Source organism: Coturnix japonica, chromosome 21 (genome assembly GCF_054131305.1).
Source record: "Coturnix japonica strain WE chromosome 21, WE-NBRP24, whole genome shotgun sequence".
Lineage (NCBI taxonomy): Eukaryota > Metazoa > Chordata > Aves > Galliformes > Phasianidae > Coturnix > Coturnix japonica.
Window position 1 is genome coordinate 10,513,946 of NC_140683.1, and position 20,488 is coordinate 10,534,433.

At 43.5% G+C, this 20,488-nt stretch overlaps 1 protein-coding gene across 15 annotated transcripts; it reads right to left on the bottom strand.

Annotated features, from left to right (window-relative positions):
* Positions 1-219: 219 nt before the first annotated feature.
* FKBP15 (FKBP prolyl isomerase family member 15) lies at positions 220-20,424 on the bottom strand. 15 transcript variants are annotated; one of them, XM_015878614.2, is made up of 30 exons: positions 20,318-20,424; positions 19,600-19,709; positions 18,793-18,880; positions 18,124-18,193; positions 17,552-17,626; positions 16,435-16,533; positions 16,016-16,165; positions 15,734-15,802; positions 15,071-15,214; positions 14,485-14,630; positions 14,087-14,135; positions 13,359-13,478; positions 13,020-13,119; positions 12,210-12,313; positions 11,431-11,524; positions 11,170-11,279; positions 10,695-10,805; positions 10,452-10,546; positions 9,695-9,797; positions 7,999-8,031; positions 6,270-6,441; positions 5,641-5,777; positions 5,154-5,309; positions 4,422-4,574; positions 3,983-4,075; positions 3,591-3,701; positions 3,123-3,230; positions 2,164-2,930; positions 1,967-2,057; positions 220-1,518 (listed from the first exon to the last, which is right to left on the bottom strand). In XM_015878614.2, exons 1-30 carry the CDS (start codon positions 20,368-20,370, stop codon positions 1,444-1,446), a joined length of 3,786 nt encoding a protein of 1,261 aa, XP_015734100.1. In that variant the 5' UTR covers positions 20,371-20,424; the 3' UTR covers positions 220-1,443. The 15 variants fall into 15 exon arrangements, with proteins under 15 accessions (XP_015734100.1, XP_085377669.1, XP_085377668.1 ...); XM_085521543.1 differs by lacking the exon at positions 7,999-8,031 and having other exon boundaries at positions 2,164-2,450; positions 2,547-2,930; positions 12,210-12,310; positions 18,793-18,883; XM_085521542.1 differs by lacking the exon at positions 7,999-8,031 and having other exon boundaries at positions 2,164-2,450; positions 2,547-2,930; positions 18,793-18,883.
* Positions 20,425-20,488: the final 64 nt, after the last annotated feature.

The following is a 20,488-nucleotide window of genomic DNA, read 5'->3' on the forward strand; positions in this document are numbered from 1 at the left end:
TTCAGGAGCACAAGGTGCCATCTGTCTCCCAGCAGCCAGCTCAGGGGCTGGGCACTGTAAGCAGTGGCACAGGGTGGGGGCGCTTACCTTCCCCTGGCACAGCCCATCATGTCCTCCTAGAAGCATTTCTAGATCCTTTGTTTCATTTCTTGAGTAAGAGGTAGCTCAGTTTTTAAGTGCACACAACTGGATTCTGGTAAAGCCACCAGAAGCAGAAAATACAGGTTTAATTGCACTTTATTTATCAAGAAATGAAATGCAAGTCCTTCAGGCTACCTGTATCGGGAAACAAGAAGTGGAATGTGTTAGTAGGAACCTGCACAGGGCACTGCTGCAGGGGGGAGGCCGGAGCCACAGCAGGGTTTGTGCACTCAGACCCACATGAGGACAGGATTTCCACACACCACCAATCTTCAGCACTGAGATATCACTCAGTTCTTTCATTTCTAGAGCAGCTGGTAGGAAACCCCAGCCATGCTGCCCCTGTGACAGCAGCACGGCCCCAGCAGCCACTTGGCTGCTCCACAGACTTTGGTCTCCTCCCCAGTTTCGAGCTGCATTTGGCCATTTGCCACACAGTGCTTTGGATGGGGCAGGGAGCTGACAGATGGCTGCACACAGACACTTCTATTCCCCCCCCAAAAAAGATGGCACAGGCCAAATTCAGTGGAAGCTAACTGTTGGTGGAGTTATACTCGTGGCTTCCATCTTACTAATGGAGCAGGGGTATGAGCGTTACTTGTTTTAACAACACTACATACTTTTCCTAAGTTGCTTTAAGTGCAGTGAGAAACAGAAGTGCCAAGAGAAATCCAACCAGTCTGCACAGCTGCCTCTCCTCATCACCCTCCTCCCTCTCTGCACTCAAGCCGAGCAGCTGAGCTGCACCCCCTGGCTCCCAGCAGAGCCCAGCTGAGGCTGCATTACAGCACACCTGGCCACCACTCCATCAACTCCTGCTGTGTTCATCACAGCAACAGAGAAAAAGGCACAGGAGAGAGGCTGGGCTGGCTGCAGCAGACAGAATTATTCCCAAAAGATCTTCACTTTTAGTCTGACTTCTACAAAAGTTGTTACCTACTGCAGGGTCCTGCCGGATTTGTTCTTCTGAAGCAATTTACGTAGTTCAAATTTGCATAAAGTTTCAGATTAATCAACCAATGGTTCACAGAAGGACAGTGATACAAACATGCAGTGAGAGCAGTTGGTTCCTTCAGCTCACCCCAACCTCTGTGCATGTCTGTCAGGTCAGAACAATGGGTCTGAGCACCCAAGAGTGCAAAGAGAGACTCCCACTCTCAGGCCCTGTCAGTCTGCAGTAGAAAAGCCTGAGGAGTCCTTGGCTGTTCACAGCTGTCCCACAGATGCAGCTCATTAAGTGCTAAGTGCGCAGGGAGTGGCCATGCCCACAGCAGGGGCCTCACAGGCTCAGCTGGCAGCTCTTCATCCCAGCCAGTCCAGATCATCATCCTCATCATCACCGAAGAGTGGAGCTGGAGGGGGGCGACCCTTCATGCTCTGGAAATCAAAGCAGAGGGAAACCTGTCAGCCTTACCAGCTTCCCAGTGTTCAGTAACTGCATACAGCTCTGGCTCAAATCTCCATCTGATTTTAGGAGATGATAAACAAGAAGCATCATTATTGATGTTTTTACGTTTATCATAGGGTGGCTTAATCTTCTAGGAGAGATGCTTACAGTTGAAGAGACAGGGGGGGAGTAGGAAAACAAACCCCCCTTTACTTCACTCACGACCTTTTCTTAATGCTGTGCAAGAAGGAGTTTGTTGTCACCATTTCAGCCTGTGCAACACCTCCAAGTGCAGTGAGAAACAAACCCAGAAGCTGAGTTTACACAGAAAATGTTTGGGAAGCTCCAAGTTCAGCCAGCAGGGGCCAGTCAGCCCCCACAGATCAACTGCAGGTCAGCACCTGAGTAAATTCAGTGAGAGTGGAAAGCAAGACGTACCACTTCCTCCTCATCCTCCTCTTCGGAGGGAACTCGAGGCTTTGGTGATTTAAGAGATGCTGTTTTGAAGAAATCGTCATCCTCAAAGAGGCTGGAAGATAAAAGAACAAGCAGTTCACTTGCAGGATACGGGCTCTTGGTTTCCTTTTATGTGTTTTATTAAGAATGATAAAGTCTCACCACCACTTACACTTTACCTTGAATCCTTTTGGCTAGGGCTGGAGCCCAGTTCCTGCTGCTGTGGGACTTCTCTGATGGTAGGTGAGCTCTTCTCTTCTGTTTTGGATTCTGAAGCAGGCTCCTGGTCAGAACCAGCTCCATCTGATGGGTCTGTGCAGTTTTCCCCCTCACTATTTAAGGGAGGGGGCTCTAAGCCTCCCACAAGCTCCTCTGCCTCCTGCTCTGCCGCTGGTTTGTCTGCAAGCACAGCCACATCCACTTCTTCTGGCTTCGTTTTTAGAATTGAAGGATCTGCAACTTCTGTCTGCAAAGACACTCCAAAGGGACTGCATTCAGTCTCTGCTTCCCTAACAGGGCCACTCTCCTGCTGCTGCTCAGTCAGAACAAAATCCTCATTTACCTTGGGAGCGGCCTGTTCTGCAAGCTCAGGCCCCTTATCAGCATTCAAGCAGCGCTCAGTTCCAGAAGAGAGAGATTCCTGTTGGACCTCCTCCTCTTCCAGTACTCCACCGCTCTGTGGTGCCTGCTCCTCCTCAGGCATTCTGCTCTCAGCAGCAGGAGGTGCAGATTCACCTTTGTGGCCAGACGATGTGGAGCCTGTGCTCACTTCACTGGGATCAACAGAGCACACAGCACCCCGGGCAGGGCTGTGCTGCGCGAGCTCTTCCTGGTCTGTCTTTGCTCCAGGCGATCCCTCTGGCCTCCCCTCTCCGGGTTCCTCCTCCTTTTCACTGTCATGCTCTGGTCTCTCCTGCTGCTTGCTGAGCAGCTGCAATGTTACAGTCTAAGAAATAGAGAGAATGTAGGTTACATCCTAGACAAACCATCTCAGATCTCTATGTTGTCCCACCACGAGGTTGCTTTGCTACCCACAGTAACATTTCTGCTTCACAGTTATTTTGTACTCCCTACATTGTTTCAGCACAAGCCTTTATCTCTCACATTTATTACTTTCTATCTCTTATTACTACTGTACCTTGATAGTGTTCATGACAACACCTAGAACCATCCTGCCACTGTATGTCTCTTCCAGCTCAAATTCACCCCGAAGACACTGAAATACCCCATTCATTATCTTCTTTACCTGGAAAACAGCAAGACGGGAAGCAGGCAACTCATTAACATCTGAAGCACATGACAAAAGATAAGGTACTTCCCTGGGCAAAGGAGCAATAAACTCAAACAAACACATGCTGACTCAAAGAACTTACTGCTTGTCAAATCAGGAATTCTGATAACAAAGTATGACACATCACATCGTTTTAATTCAGAACTATTATACACACCAAACCCACCCCTCCAAAACTGAGGAAGGCTGCACAGGTTTTAAGTCTAAGCTTCTTTTGCACCTCGACAGGTCCTGTTACCAAAACCATATTGCTTTCATAGAGAAAACAAATCCAAAGAAAAATGGTGAGGACAAATACTGGCTGTTCAAACTCACTTCTTCTGTGAAGTTCACAGGTGAAGATCTGTCCTGACTCTTCTCCAGCTTTTGGATACGTTCTTCATAGCGAGCCTTCAGTATCACTATTTCAGACTGCAAAGCTGAATACTGCCAAAGAGAAACTAAAAGTTACAACAGTTGTAGTACTATTTGTGGAACTATGTTTACAGTGCTGTTTTATGTTTTTAAGTGAAGGGCAAATTGTCAGTTGACAAGCAAGGCAGGGACCAGGCCTTATCACTCAGCCTGTTCTGGTTTGCTGGAAGCAACATGAGTCTTCCTTCCCTCTCACATTCCTGAACTCATGTTCTTGTTCTGTACACAGGTGGCCTCAGGCTAACCATTACTGCACTCCAGTTTGTATTCAGCTGCTACGTTATCCTCTTTACCTTCTCTTTGATAGGCTCCAGTTGTTCCAAATGTTGCTGAAGCTCGGACAATTTTTGTTCCTCTGCTTTTTTCAATTGTTTCAGAGCTACAAGCTGAAAGACAAGGACTAGAGCCCATCAGTTTACAGCCCTGTTCAATGTCATCCAGCTCAGAACTATTTCTGCTCAAAAACAGCCACTGAGATAGAGTCGTATAGAGATTGTGGCTGTTGCTTTAGCCTATACATCAGTTTGGCTCTAGCTCACCCAGGAGCTGCAACAGCAAGTTCACTAGCCCACAAAGCCAGTGTAAGAGATATACTCAGCATCTTGCAGAATAGGTCAAATTCCTCAGACAGCCAAGAGGTTAAAAGCCAAACCACCATCAGGGAGCAGAGGACTTGGTTACAGTCAACAATTATTTGGAATTATATTTCAGCAATGAGGAACAGTCCCTTACCTTCTCTTCCAGCTGCAACACCTGCTGCTGCAGGGAGTCTCTCTGCTCACACACCTCCTGGTACTGCCTAACATGCTGCTCCTTGGCAGAGGCCAGCGTCCGTTCACATTTGGCTTCCCACTGGGATTCCAGCTCTGCCTGGATGAGTGATAGCTGCCCACCAAGTAAGATAGATGGTTAGAAATAAACATGCACTCAATCTGAACCTGTGCAACAACTTGCAGAAAACCTGGGGCCCAGACAAATAGTGGAAAAGCAACACAACCTGCCCTAAGCTGAACTACCTACATGCAGATGGCAGCCATCATCAGCTCCTGCTCTCACCTCAGAGTTCAGTTCCAACCACAACCCCACAAATCAGCCCAGATTTCAAATCTCCTGGTATTTTTCCATAAAGGTGTTCGCTCATCAGCAGCCACATATCTATCTTTCAACTGGAAAATAAGTTCAAGCTAATGCCTCTCTTGTACCTTTATAACAGGCTAAGTGTGATACTGCATGCCAGTCTGCATCAAAACTCTACAGTACAAATCTTGGAGTCAAAAAGCAGTTACAAACACCAGCAGATATTTTAGGAAGACAAAGAAGTGAACTCTGTTAAAATTACCCCCTGAGCAAGTGGCCAATGTCTTCATTCTTTCATGACCCAAGCAGTTTTTAACAGCTATTTCTACCTGTGGGTCACTACAAGTTTTCTAGACACCAGCAGGAGAAGCTCCCACAACTCCTTACCTGCTCTGCTGCTGCCTGGTCAGTTGAAGTCCTTGCCTTTTTCAGCAACTGCCGAAGTTTGTCCAATTCCTGCTGATATGATCTGCGTATTTCTTCCATCTCTTCCTCTGCTTGAGCTCTCTCTGCGAGGGATTTCTTCTTCCGCTCAGCAAGATTCTGCAATACAGAACAGAACTTAAGCACAGGCCAGACTGCACTAAAGTAGCTTCTTCTTGCTAGAAGAGCTTACTTGATGATCCTATTTCAAAACAAAGTTGATTTATCTAGTAGTTAGGAAGGTTAGCATAGCACTGAGTAAGACTAGGAAAAAAAAAAAAATAAAAATCAAATGACATAAGCACAAGAGATGCACCAGCTTGGGAATCCTTTCCTGCAGACAGAGACAGGGTTCACTTAATCTGCATGCTTATAAGCAATGTCACTGAGGTAAATTTCCAGCAAACAGCTGAAATCCTGCATCTCTCTGCAATGCTAGCACCAAACGTACCTTTTCAAGAGTCTCCTTCTCTACCCTTAGGTCTGTTAGTTCTTCTTCCAGTGCTGAAATCTTCATGTCCAAGTGTTTACGGCTCTGCTTCTCAGCTTTGAATCTAGTTTGGGTGTCCTCAGAGGCTTCCTGGAGCTCTGCAGAAATACATTTTATTGTGGGTGTCAGCACAACATGATTCAAACTAAAGGCTGACAGAAAGAAGCAATGCTTTTTGCACAACCACATCAACATGGTTTGCATCTGCAATAGGAACACAAATATATCAAAGGCTGCTTCTGTGAAGTGGGAGAGTTTACAACATCAGTCTTGATCTAAACTTCTTAACCAATAGGAAATCTAGATCCTCAACAGTATGCTGGACAGTAAGACCAAGGGTTGGCTTCTACAGAAGGCACCCTTGTGACAGAGTGACTTTGCTCATCAGTTCAGCCCACTGTCCTATTAGCAGTGCCAAGGATGCATGTGTCCTTCAGACATAATGGCGTGTCTCTACCCTCTGATACCCCTGTGAGTGATACTAGGGAAAGCAGGAACAGATACCCCAGAACAAAGGAAAAAAATATGACTTACAGAAGAGGAAAAAGAATGACACAGAGGAGCTCTCAAGGAACAAGCTGAAGTTTTACCTGCTAACTGTGCTTGCATTTTGTTGAGCTGTGTCTCATGTCGCTCTGCCTCCTGCAGGGCAGCAGAGAGCTGTTTCCGCAGATCCATTTCCTTCTTCTGGTGTGCAGTCAGCTCCAGCTGCAGCTGGGAAACCTGTGCTGTGGCAGATGCCAACTCCTCTGCAACTTTGGCCTGTGGCACAAAACAACAGGGAAAAGGGGGAAGAAAAGAAATTGCAGGGTATGCAAACATGAGAAGTGCCAGAACTGTGCTCACAGGAAGAATGATAAGGCTGTGGAGACCTTGTCAGGGATCCAGCACCTAGCGGGCACCCCCTAATTGAAGAGTTACTAATCACCTTTTGCCATGTTACTGTCTCCACACCAACTGGAAAGGTGCACAAGGCCACCAGCAACCTCATTATATTGCTTAACTCAGCCAGTTTTGTTTTTCTTTCCCCTATATAGTTTAAACACATTTATAAGACTTGAACAGAGCTATCAGTACTGGTACTGAGTTTCCATGCTATGCCACTATCTACTCAAGTTAAAGCCTGGACTCTGAGACCTAATTGTTTTCAATAAGCTTACAAATCCCTGAAAAACCACACAGAAAATAGGCTTATTATAACAAAGAAAGCACATTCTCTCACAAGCATGTGGTGCAGCCACCTTGAGGCAGTTGCACAGCTAGGGCTGCCATTTTTGAGCACAGTTCTCAATGTAATTTGTTAACCTGTTTAGATTTAGCATTGCTCAAAGCCAGCAACTTGCATAAAACCTGGTTCTGAGACAGCTCATTAGACAACTTGCAAGCAACGCATTTGGAAAGGCTCAAGACACCAAGACAAAGACACAGAGTGTTTCCAATCTTGTTGCATAAGTCACAAGATTCAGAGGATCCTCTGGAGAGGCAGAACTACATCCATCAGAAAATCTCACTTGCTGCAAGGAACACCTAAACAGCTTGTACATCTCTGCTTGCATTTGGATTCCTAACAGGCTTTCACGTTGCTGTAAGTGGTAAGTCCTTCTGAAGCTCCTCTCAGTGTTATCTCCATGAAGGAAATAAAGACTGTGATCAGCACCTTCTGGCAGAGAAAAGCAGTGTGCAAAATCTTTCTAGTCATGGCAAGGATGATGCATGCTGACCTTTAGGGCTTGGATTCTACACCATGAGTTTTTAAGAACCACGTTGACTGAGACTGACTAAAACCAGATCTGTTTTCTTCTTATGCTTTCCATAAGCATCTCATTACTGTTCAGGATACAGACTCCAAGCAGGCTAAAAAGAACCCCATGGTATATCTAAAGGGTATATTTTAACGCTTCCTGTTATCTATGTGTGCCCTTAAGTAAAGTAAAAAGGAAATCCTAAGCCAGGAAATGCTATTAGACTGAAGACTCCACAGTGAGCATTTCATGACTGCACCAGCTCAGCGCCAGCCTCCAGGTACCAAGAATCTCACATGATTCATGCGTGATCTTACAATTATGTGATCACAGCTATTTCTCCTGTGAGGGAAATGAAATGAGCAGCAACGTGGTGAAGGTTGTTGAAAGGTCTCCCCAAGAAGGAGGCAGCCAGCAGCTACACTGCTATCAGTTATAAAGCCCCTTTCCAAGTGGAAGATCTGAGGCAGCTCTTTTCATGACAACCAACTCCTAACTACCTTCAAGAGGAAGCTGGACTAGCACCACGTAGGGCACAATTATCTATCATCTACAGTCAGCAGACACACTGCCTCACCTGGTCCCAGCCCCGATCCACTGGCAGCTTGTGCTAGGAAGAAAAAGCAGTGACAGGAAACAGGGAGAGTTAAGAACACAACTTGAAAGGCAGAATCATTCATCATCAGAACAGCTACTGCTTTATTATTGGAGCATGAGATATGCCAGAGAAACATTTAAATTATTCAAGAACTGTAAAAGTTTAGATGGAAGAAGGAGAGAAGTGAGTTATCAGGCTGGTCATCACCAGGTCCTACACATAACTATTGTTTCATTGCCATTATGAAATGGAAAACTTGATTGAAAGCTGTGATGTGCTCTGCCAGGGCCAAAGATCCATAATCCCAAAGCACCAAGTTACTAGCGTCTCTTCTCAGGGATCCTTGTCTACAGATTCCTGGTCTCTATCATAAAATAAAGGACAAAACTCAGTTTTTAAGAACAGATAAAACTGTTTTAAAATTCTCTTCCCTGGTTCTCTTACCAGAGCTATAAAGGGAAACAGCAGATTAGATAAAAGGAAGAGGAAGGAATGCCAGGCTTCAGATTGCAGACAATCCTCTATTGAAACTAGGGGAAAGCTTCTCTGATCTAGCCTGAAGCCTGTTTATGTAACAGCATGACTGCTCAATCAAGTGGAGTCCTGCTGCAGATGATGCCTGAAAACTCCCTTATATTTTCCTTGTACTTCCAGAAGATGCTCCCTCCCCCACGCAAACAGGATCTCACACTCAGCAACAGAAAGGAATTTATCTTCTCACCCTATTCCTGGTTAGATAGTTTTACAACTCTACTTATAGATATGTAGTCTGAACTCTCAGTGGAAAAATACACTCCTCCATCTGCTGATACCAGCACACATATCAGCCATATTACTTCATTCTTTACTCTACAGAAACACTTGTTAGCATGCTTTAGAGAGCAGCTACTTCCATCAAATTTTGGTGCACCAGTTCATGATTCTCATGCAGAGCAAATATTTATCTTATCACATTTGGATTGCAGAAATACACATTTAGCTGGGGAGAATGGTGCAAGAGAGAGCGCTGCAATTTAAGCTGACAGTGCTTAAGAAAGCATAGAAGACACCATGCAATTAGAGAGCTCAGAGCTGCCCTACCAGGGTTAGACTGACATGAGTGCACTTCACAGTATAAAAGCCAAGCATGACTGCATTTAACTGAACTGAAAGCTGCCTTCCAGTAGTCCTTCTCATAAAAGCACAACCCATTATCCTAGAAATAGCTCCCTTGACTGCTATTAAAAAAGGTGTTTAAAAAAAAAAAAAAAAGCAAACCAAGCATAAACAATGCAGAAGCTCTATAAGAAAAAGTTTCCTATCAGCTATGCTAAATCTTTATGACAATTAAAAAAGAGAAAAACTCTTCTGAAACTGTCAGCACAACTATGTGCATTTTCAGCCAGACCAGGCCCCATGAGGCACATAATACCTTAATGTGCTGGGCATGTACTTATGAAGTTAATGAAGTACTTCCCTGTTAAATTATGAGTATTCAAGCTGTGACAGCATAGCAATCAATTTATGAACTCTGTGCTGCTTTTATCTTGAAAGCCATGAAAACATTCACTTTTCTTTTTTCAAATCTTCTTTCAAAATATTGAAAACTACAGTTATCTTGTATGAGATCTGACTTAACCTGTCCTGGCTGGAGTCATAAGCCTAGGATTCTGCAGTGCTGTCAGCATGGTTTTACCTTCTCCTGTTCTGCATGCAACACTCTTGCCTGTGTGTTTTCATTTGTTGCTTGCAGTGAGTGGTTCCTCTGCTCCATTAACAGGTTACTTTGTTCAACGTATCTGTAAACAGGGGAAGATGGCACAAGCATTTATATACATATGCAAAAGGAGAAGGAAACATGAGACAGACAAGGCATTTCAAATCAGCTTTCATTGATAAGAAGTCCCAGACAGTTCTGTATCACATCCTGCACTAAAAAGTACCTTACCACCAAAGGGTGGAATGGGCACTCCTGGCCTTCAGCACAGATTACATCAGTTCAGACACGTGCTTTACCTCACTGCCACCAGTTTACGATTCCTATCACACAGTCAAGACTTTTGCTAGCAGAAACCAGTGATTGCCAGGCTATTTCCTCAACTATGGAACACAACACTGGATCTGGGAACACCACATCCTGTATAACTTCTTCCACCTCACAAAAAGGCCAGCAAAAGCAAAATAACCCCCAGAAGCAGAGGACGCATGCTCAAAGAAAGTAGCATGAGAACTTTTCTTTTACATATTCATGTTTACTGTAAGATCTCATTTGGAGATATACCCTGCAAAGACAGAAGGGGATTAAAAAACACCAATATTTTAGTTAAAAAAAATAATAAATTAATCAGAACTTCTCTCCATTATAGAGATAGGACACCTCCTAACTACATCTAAGCAAATGTAAGACAAAAACTCCTTGCAGGTGCAGGCATGGTATACCTTCCACTTCTTACCTCTGATTCCGCTCTATCAGCTCACTGATCTTTTCATTCTGCTCTTCAATTCGACTGCTCTTCTCAAATACCTCTTGTTTCAGCCTCTCATTCTCCTAAAGAATAAGTTCAGCATGAATATTCACCATACTCAGGTACTGCTGCAAGGAAGTTTAAGTATTTGTTCTGCAGAGATGACTTATAGCAGTGAGGTGTTTCACAGTTAGTTGCAGCTCACTGTCCAGTAAGGCTGGCTATGATCACCTGGATTATGCGCTGGATGTTGCTCATGATCATAGAGGCTTCCATAGTAACAGACGAGATACCAGGCAGTAGTGAGCTGTTCCCAGCATTTTGTTTCTTCAGCTCCTCCACCTGTAGAAACAAGCCAGATGAAATGAGTTCATGGATGTAGGTAGGTGTCAACCACCTGCCATTTCACAGAACCATTTCACTTTTCTGTCTCTAGGGTGCATCACCTAAAGTGCAATGAAACAACACAGCACTTCAGATTGTATTTAGGGAAGTAAGTAAAAACACCTTCCCCAAAGCTTGTACTAACTTTTTCCATAGTAGCTGAACTGCTACCATTTGAAGGTCTGACAAGATTGGATTATTGAAGTTAGGATATTATTTACAAACTTAACGCAGGTATTTACAAAGAGCCATCTCTACAGACTATACTTGGAGAGCAAACAGTAGTAGCTCTGTTATCAGTCCTGTCTATGTCACACATTACCTTGGCAGCAAGATGATCCATTTTATCTACTACTTTGCTAACAGCCAGTCGGATTTCAGTGTTATTTTGCCGAACTTCTGTCATCAAAAAGGAAGTAACGTCCCCAGGTGCTTGAATGGAAAGGAGAGAACAAAGAAGAACATTTGAAACAGCACAACATTACAGTCAGGGTAAATATGTGTATGTTACCACCACCACCCAAGGTGTCAGCTCACTGCAGGTATTAAAAGCTTCCATAAAGCATGTACTTCTGAAACATACCTTGGTAAGGTGCAGGATACATCTGTCCTACAGGCTGGAGCTGAGAAGCAGATGTAGCAGTTTGGGGATAAGCAAATGGCATGCCTGGATATGGCTTGCAGAACAAAATCGACATGTTAGATATTTTCTCCTCTTATACTAAAATGGTTTTAGACCCCAAAACAAAGATTATATTTGAAAAGAATGGAAACAAAAAACAGAGAGTAGAAAGTCAAAGAAACACAAACAACAGCTTTAGCTTTAGGAAAAACAGCACAGACATTTCTTTAAAGGCTAAAATATTTAAGTGTTTGAGTTACTACAGTGTAGTAAATGACCTTCTTCACTGAAGCTGAAGGACATGTGTTACCTTACATTCATGGAGGTAAAGATCAGCAAAAAGAAAGGCACTGCAAGCCTTCTAAAAGGATTTTTCTTTTGCTGGACGAAAAGTGACTCACAAACATGTGGGTCAGTGAACTCACCCAGGAAAACAGACCATGACCAAAAAAACCTAACCTAAAATGACTTAGTTTTCACCTGCCCTGCAAGTACGCGGTAATTTGTTTTATCCACCACAAAAGCTGATACTGAAAAAGGATGGTTAACTCTTAGTTCAATAAGTTCTTACTAATCAAAAACTAAGAAGCATGTTATTTAAACCTCAGAATGTCGAAGTCCTGGAAAGCAGCCTGTCAGCTTTATATGCTACTGGAGTCCTTGCTCTCAGCAACAGAGTGAACGAAGACTTCTGATTAAAAACAGAAGTTCTAATAATCTCCTTGATTTGAGTTTGGTACCTGAAAGCCCTGTGCTCCTCCAGGCAGAACTGAATGGGGCTGGATCGTCGCAGGTATTAAAGCAGCAGAAGATACTGGGGGTGCAGAACCAGACGCCTGAGCTACTGAAAGGGAACAAAGAAACCCAGCACATCAGAAAGCTGCTAAAGATATTTGAGCTTTTAAAGGCAAAAAAAACCCCGACAACAATAAACCCGCCTCATTGAAGACCAAAAATTTAACACAACCCTGTCTGTAGTCTTGTGAAAAATCAAATGCAGTCAAAGAATTGAGAGTAGGATCAAAGCATTACCCTTCATGGAAATTTCACTTCTAACCACAAATTCAATTTAGACAAACTCTGCCATTCAAACAAAGGTGCTTTGAATTAACAAACACACAGTGTTACCCAGATGGATTCTGAAGGCTGCTCGGCTGACACTCACTGGTCTATGATGGAAAAACAGGTCAGGTCTGCTCTTGAACTGCCAACCTTCTGATACCCTTTACTACCATTTCCAACCAACAGATTTTGCAAGCCACAGAAATCTCAGACATCTCAGCACGTTAAATGACAGGGTGAAAGGCCAACTCACTAATTATTTTGTGATAAAGCTGCTTTTCCTCAAGTAGCAATGTGTACACAAGATCATTTAAAAAAAACAAACAATGAATGAATTCTATCTACAGAGCTTTGGATCAGTACATCTTATCAGAGTTCATTAGATCCTACTTCAGTTTCTGAGAGCAATCTTCTACTCACACTGGTACTTGAAGGCCACAGCAAAGTGAAATTTCTCTGTTCCCAACACTGCCTCACCAGCATATTACCTTGTGGTGCCACTGTAGGCAGTACTGCATGAGCTGGCTGTGATGATCTCATGGAAGATGAAACCACTGGTTGTGCTGCCCCTCTCAGTGAATTTGGATCCTAAAAACATTTCTACATATTAAAATGAACATCCAAGAGCAGCTTAACATTTTGAACTAAGTCTATTTGACACTAGCTGTTACCCTATTAATGCATTTAAACTACTCAGGAATACTGAAATTATTGAAATTTTTTTGCCACAGAAACAACGTGCATTCCCTGGAGAGCTATTACTATGAACTCTAAGCAAATCACACAGAAAGCATTGAAACAAAATCTCACATAAGTCATTAACATACCTCTATTTCTGAGTCACTGGAGTCAAGCTGACTACCTGCTGTCCCAGCAAGGAAAGGCAGCATGGGTTGACCCATTTTAGCCATTCGAGAAATTAGCTTTGCCTTTGCAACGTCTGGATTCTGAAAGAAAACACTTGAAGTTATTCTTCCTCTGTCACACAGAAGTCTAACCCTGACAAAGGCCCAACTCACTGCCTCACCACTTAAAGCTCACCTACATAAGCTCGCTTCTTTTAACTTTTCAGTGACTGAATAACTAACTTTCAAGACAAAATGATGAATGTATTCACCTGTCTTATTTTCTGTACTCTCCCGCTGGGCTCACACTGCTATCATTACACGGAAAACTGGCACAAAGCACAGCAGTAAAAAAAGTGATGTGGAACACATCTTGATCTCATGTAGAATGTCCCAGTTACTCTTTGCTATCCATTTCAAATTTGTCCATTTATATGAGAAGACAATTAGCTTTACGAGAACGCACATGAGCAAAGTAACTTGGCATTCAAAAGCAGGAACCAGAACTCAGAACTGGGACTGCAGTTCCTCATGTCTTGCTATCTTGTTCACAAACAAGGTCCTGATCTGTTGTTAATAAGGTGAGTATTTGCAAGTATCCTGCATGATGTTCGCTTGATCTTCAGCAATACTTAATATAAAGGTGAAAACCACCAAGTTTCCCTACATAAGGCTTCAAATTAGTTAGGAAATGAAGCAACAGCACTTACCGCTAACTGTTCACTGATCGAGTTTGACTTGGCCCGAACAGCTGGCTCCCTGAAAAGCCAAACAGATGTGTCAATAACAGCAGTAAATCAAAATGAAATTCAGGATCTAAAATTGTGCTTTTCTGAGAAAGCTGTTGTAGCAGAACCCATACAGCTTAACAACACTAGATCTCAGAAACACTGTAGAGCAAAGATATCTTTCATGGGTGCTCATCTCAGCATTCAAGAAGAAACCTTTCTGCAACATTCACCTACATTCCCACACACTGATGGCACAACACTGGCACACAGAGGATGCACATTTGCCAAGTGATGTGTTAGCACAACACTGTCCTAGATGTTTATCAGCATTAACACATTGCAATGCATCAAGTTGTTTTAACAATGCTTCTGCTTACCCGGGCTTTGGAGGTATTGTGGATGGAGGCAATAAAACAGGGTCTGCAGAGAAGCCATCTGAATTAGGTATTGGTGAAGGTGCAAGAGAATCCCTTGAACTAACACTCTGTCCATCTGAGCCAGAGCCTTCCTTCACTAGCTTCACCTTAAGAAACATATAAATAAAATATTATTCCGAGCTCCCAGAAAGGATTTTTTATCAACTTACTCACTTCTGATGACTACTCCTTTGCCAAGTTTATTCAATTCGAGTAAGAACATGTATGACTTGGAACATACAAGAGAACATTCCATCATTTGGAACTGCAGAAGCAGAGTCTTTACAGCCTGTTAGTCCTCACTATTTGGAGTTGTAATAGCTCACAGGTAAGACAGTAAGGAGATCCCAAAGCAGCTGGAACAGACACGGCTCAGTAAACAGCCTATGGATTGCTTTATTTTAAAGGAAACGCACCTTCCTGAGGCATTTTGTTCATTACTGTTTCTGAGCTGCATTTCTCAAGCAAACAGCAAATTTCTGCAGACAGACTGCACCATCCAACAACAATGCAGATGCAAGATAAATACTTGGGAGAAGACACTCACCCGCCTAACCTCCACCTCAAAAACTAAAGTAGAGTCTGGAGGGACACGGCCAGCCACTCCCTGAGTCCCATAGGCCAAGGCTGGAGGAATAATGAGATAGCGTCGTCCTCCTTTCTTCATCCCCATCATTCCTTCTTCCCAGCCCTTTGGCATTCAGGTGCCAGAAGAGAAAGCAAACAGCCCGATTACTGACATTACAGTTTCTTTTAACTACACACCGATCAAGACTGCTCCAGGCACCATTTACAGAAAGTTCCAAAGCACAGAGAGCTTCTTGCTCAATTTTAATGTGCAATATTAAAGACGTATCTTACATCAATTCAATGGCCTTTATAAAATGACAGCATTAACTGAAGAATAAAGATGCAAATCTGAATTTCCTTGTTTGGTGTCAAGAAGCCCTGTTTCTAAGTAATGGATTATGTCACTTCCAGAATAGGGAGCTTCCTACTTTCAAAATAGGACAACTTTCCACTCTTATTTTGAAGGAGACTTCGACATACTACATAAATTAAGGAAACAGACATTCGTTGAATGAGCCACCAGCATTTCCGATTAAATGAAACATATAAGAAAGAGTGTGTACGAGTCCTGAACAAAGTCTTCAGTAACAGAAAGATTCAAGACAATAGTTCTATTACAGTGAAACACTAGAAGTTCTACCTTGATGACCTTTCCAGACCCCAGCTTTAGGCGCAACAACTTGTCCTTGTTGATGTTCGAGTCAAACACCTGGTCAGTCAAAGAGCAAGAATACAAAATCACATTGACTTCTCAACTGTTTCAAGATTCTCAACACTGCTTTACAAATTTCATAAACTCCCACAGCCTCTTACATACTATTTCACTTCCTGTTTCCCTATGCTATGCACTATGCTAGAAGTGGCAGGTTTCTCCCAGGGACTCTCAAATCCATACATTAGTAGGTGGTAGAAATGTCTTTACCTGCCCAAGCCCATTGTTCTGGAACAGCCAGCCTGTGTAGGCAACCTCCAGAGAGTCCCCTCCTTCAACTCCCTGCCCTTCTCCAAGAAAGAGATCCTGGTAGAGGACTGAATCAAGCACTGGGGAGCTGTTGTATTTGGCGATACACACCTGCAAAAAGAAAGACACATCAGCATCTTGACCATTAAGTCGTGGCATCACGACTGCTTTACACATCTGATGCATTTCTTACTGCACTGATTAAGCACCGCTTATGGATGTGCTCAGGAGGCATCCCATGTGTCCCTGAGCTGAACTTTGCACTACCAGAACTTCAACTGAAAAGATTTTTTCACCTTCCAAAAACAAAGAGATGCATCATAATCTGCCTGCTGTTTAAACAAGTAGCAAGTGATATCCTGCACAGAGTAAGTAGCTACCTGCTTACTGAAATCCATCGCTGCCTTTTCTGATTCAAACATGATTGACCAGTTTTGTCTTTGATCATCATAGAACGTGCTGTAATTGTTGGACTGAACCTGTGGGAAAGGAAATCAGCTCAATGTTATATGCTAAAAAGATGCATTCAATTAACATGGAAATAATTAAAAAACACTATATCTGACAGAAACTTTAAATATGAGCTACTGAAACTAAATAGAGGTAGAGAAAGAATCCTGCCACATTACCACCCAATTTCAGAATGAAGAAACTGGCCCTTATTACTGAGCTCATCATCATGGGAGAAATGTTTCAAAGACTCAGTACTTCATAGATGCTGCAGCTTTATTAAGATGGTTCTTTGAAGCTACATTCTGTTATAATGAGATTTTCCAGTTGTAAGTCTGATTACAGTAGGACTTCCACATGCAACCAGAGTCACTCAGTACTTAATACTAAATAAAACGTTAACTACATAGCTACATAACCCTTTAATCTTACAAAACATAGAACTAGACAGCAAGCTAGGATCCTAATCAGACATTAGGATTGGAATTCTATTATTTCAGAGTCATCAACCAAGAAATTCCACATCTCCATAATAACAAGCTAACAGCAAATCACAACACCCATCTTCTGTAAAATCAGCAGAAAACAGCTTCCTGAGAGATCCCATTTTAGGGCTTACAATGTTTTAAGTGGCTCTTATCACAAAAATGCTGAGTATCAAGACTCAAGACTTAGAGCGGAAATACTTCCTTGCCATCACTTCCATCTGCTGGCTCATTTGTATTTTCTGAGACACTTAACCACAGATGATTAGCAGGGGGAATTCTGTTACTACATTTTAGGATTGCAAATCTCAAGAACATCTGTAATGCAGAGGTAAAAATACACCTCCTACAGGTGTAATTCATTATTAAACCTACTGATTTCATAGGGCTCTGCAATAGGTAGATTTAACAGTTTCTTGTGCAACAACTAGGAGAACAGCACTCCTTGTCAGTGCGCCATCTCTTGCTACATCAAAGGCTATAGTCTAATAAAACTTCACAACAAACAGGGGTTCATTCCAAACATTGCAGTGTACCGGATGCTTTTCTAATCCAGTCTTACCGTGAGTACAAAGCCTGGGTGGATCCTTGCAGATGTGATCTGTTGCTGTTGACTGATGTAAAGGAGAATCCTGTACTGGATTCCGTAAAGAATTGTGCAGGGGAAAAGAAAAAAAGACAACAACAAACCAACAGAAACTGAAAACGTTTTCAATTAGAGTGTGCTTCATTCTGAGCCTAACACTGCAGTATTACTGAACACACCTGGCAGCATCATTTTTCACAGGAAAAATACTTAACATAATTTTCTAACAGCTACAACGGACACTTGAAAACATACAAGCAGACAAAGTGGTTCAGTGATAAATATTGCACAGTAAGCAATAAGTTCTTCTTATCAAAGCGTAGGTAACTTAGTGAGACAATATCAATCATGGGATAGGAAATGCACCACAACCAACCACACGAACAGATCAGAGCATGTAAGGTATCCTTCAAATATATCACTTTACTGGACTAACTAAGAAGACCTTCAACATGCAGAGCAAAGGCATCCCCAGTGAGCTCAGAGAAACACTGCTTCATACCAGCATATCTTCGGCATGAAAAATATCACAGTGAAGTGTTTCTCACCTCTTTAGTAGCATGGCTCCCCACTACAGCTGCTCCATACTTGCCTTGCTTCAAATACTGCCCATTTGTACTGCAAGAGAAGTGAAACACTCAGCTGTGGAACTGTCCCTGCCTCAGATATTTCCCTCTGCTGTTGCTTTTCCTCTTTAGAGTTCAGGTCCTTTTCTTCATGACCAAAAGCCTGGGAGCACTTCCGAGCTTAAAGAAATTACAACTTTGTTGCTTACCCACATATAACAGGAGCATACATTGTGAAGTTTGAGATGGAAATTGCAGAGATGCAAGGCAAGCAAGTCTTCACAGGACAGCTGCAGTAAACATACAGTTACACTGCAGTCATTCTACACTCATGCCTCAGTTTTCCACAAATGAAGATGAGACATAAGCTTCTGACAGAGCTGGTCAGAAACTGTGCAGATGTCAGGTCAGCACAATAGCACGCAGTTCCCTGCAACGCACAAACTGAGAACTTGCTGTTTACTTGGCAACTGTGCAGCCCTGAACTGAGCCCTTTTTTCTGAGCAGAACCTTGCATTGACTCGCACCATGCAGACACGCCTTATAAGATTCCTCTTCCTGCTTATCCAAAAATATCTGCCCTAATACCTGTCACGGGCCCCAGAGTCATGGACTCTAAAATACAATGAAGAAAACTACTGTTGTACTTACTATCGATAAGCATGAACTGCAGTGGCCACGAAGACTGATGGTGTTCCTGAAGGTGCTGGGGCTGCGGGTGCCTTCTGGGCTGCCTGACCTGCTGGAGGGCAGAAAGCAGCATTCGGTGACACAGAACTGCCACATCTGCTGGCCAGTGACAAGGTCATGATACATCCCTCCCCCAGAACAAAATAACTTCAGTGACTGAAGAAACTGGAACTGTTTGGTCTGGCGAAAAAGAGGCTGAAGGGAGACCTATTTGCTCTCTTCCAATATCTGAAAGGCGCTTACAGATAGAGTGGGGTTGGGCTCTTCTCACTGCTGACAGGTGACACAATGAGGGGAAATGGCCAGTGTACGTTGTGCCAGGGTAAGTTTAGGTTGGATATCAGGAAAAACATCTTTACAGAAAGAATTGTTAAGCAGTGGAATAGGCTCCTCAGAGAGATGGTCAAGTCACTGCCACTAAATATGTTTAAAAGCCATTTGGATGTGGTGCTCAGGGACATGATTTAGCATAGGGTTGTTAGAGTTCGGGTAGTATGGTTGGGTTGTGGTTGGTCTTGATGATCTTTAAGGTCTTTTCCAACCTGAGCAATTCTACGATTCTAACTCCAGAAAAGGATTAAAGAAGAGAGTAATATTCCAAAGTCCCTACAGACAGGCAGAATAACCCAGAGAGCACTAGAGGAAGATAACATCAGCAAAGAAAAGCTAAGTGAATATTTGCACTGTTGCTCCTCACAAAAGCCCTCACGGAGCCAGGAGAGCTGCTCCAAGGCTCCTCCTGCCACGTGATCAACTTCAGTCACTTACCAGCTGCTGCCTGACCCTTCTTGGGCTGCTTTGGGGCAGTGTATTGAAAGAATTCATTTCCCTGGCTTGAGACTGTCTGATCCAATCCAAAGAGAGACGCCAACCTGGCACTGGAAAGAAAAGTGAAGAAACTTGCTTTATTTAACAGACTTCATTGATGAATGATTGAGAGTCACCCCACACAGAGTTTGCTATCATTTCAGACATAAAGCGATGCGTGTTAAGCAGCTCTGTACTAATTAGACACCCAGCTTTGGAAAAGCAGAACTTGCAGACAAAGAGATGAGCAACACAGAGTTTCATTTCCTCAAAAGTGACTGTATGGAACAAAAAAAAAGGCCTGGAGCAAAACCAAAGGGGAAGTTACTTTAAAGCAATGAATAAACCACCCTCCAATTAACCACTGCACTTGTGACAGCAGAGAAGCCATCATTTAGCACTATGCTTCTTTAAATAACTCAAGGAAACAAGGGCTTCCATCGGAACATAAACACGGCGAGGCAGGAACAGCACTGACAGCGGTTACACAACGAAGGAACAACAAACACCATTAAAGCGCTGAGCTCAGCGGCCCCGCTCTAAGGCCTGTCTGCTGCCGGCCCCAAATGGGAGCCCACACAGAGCACCGACCCTCACAACCCAGCCCACGGGACGGCAGCCGGCTCCGGCCTGTCCAGCTGCCGTGCTCTCAGACCGGGGACACCCGCTGGCCACTCACCCGGTGGCGGGGGCCAGAAAATCGGCGTCATCCTCCTCCGCCGCTCCGAACATACCGGCCGCCCCACAGCCCCGCGCTGTCGTAAACGCTTCAGCCCACAGCGGCGCGCTTTGCGGCAGTGCGAACACGGCGGGAGGAAGAGAGGCAAGGAGGCGGGGCTTAGATGGCACT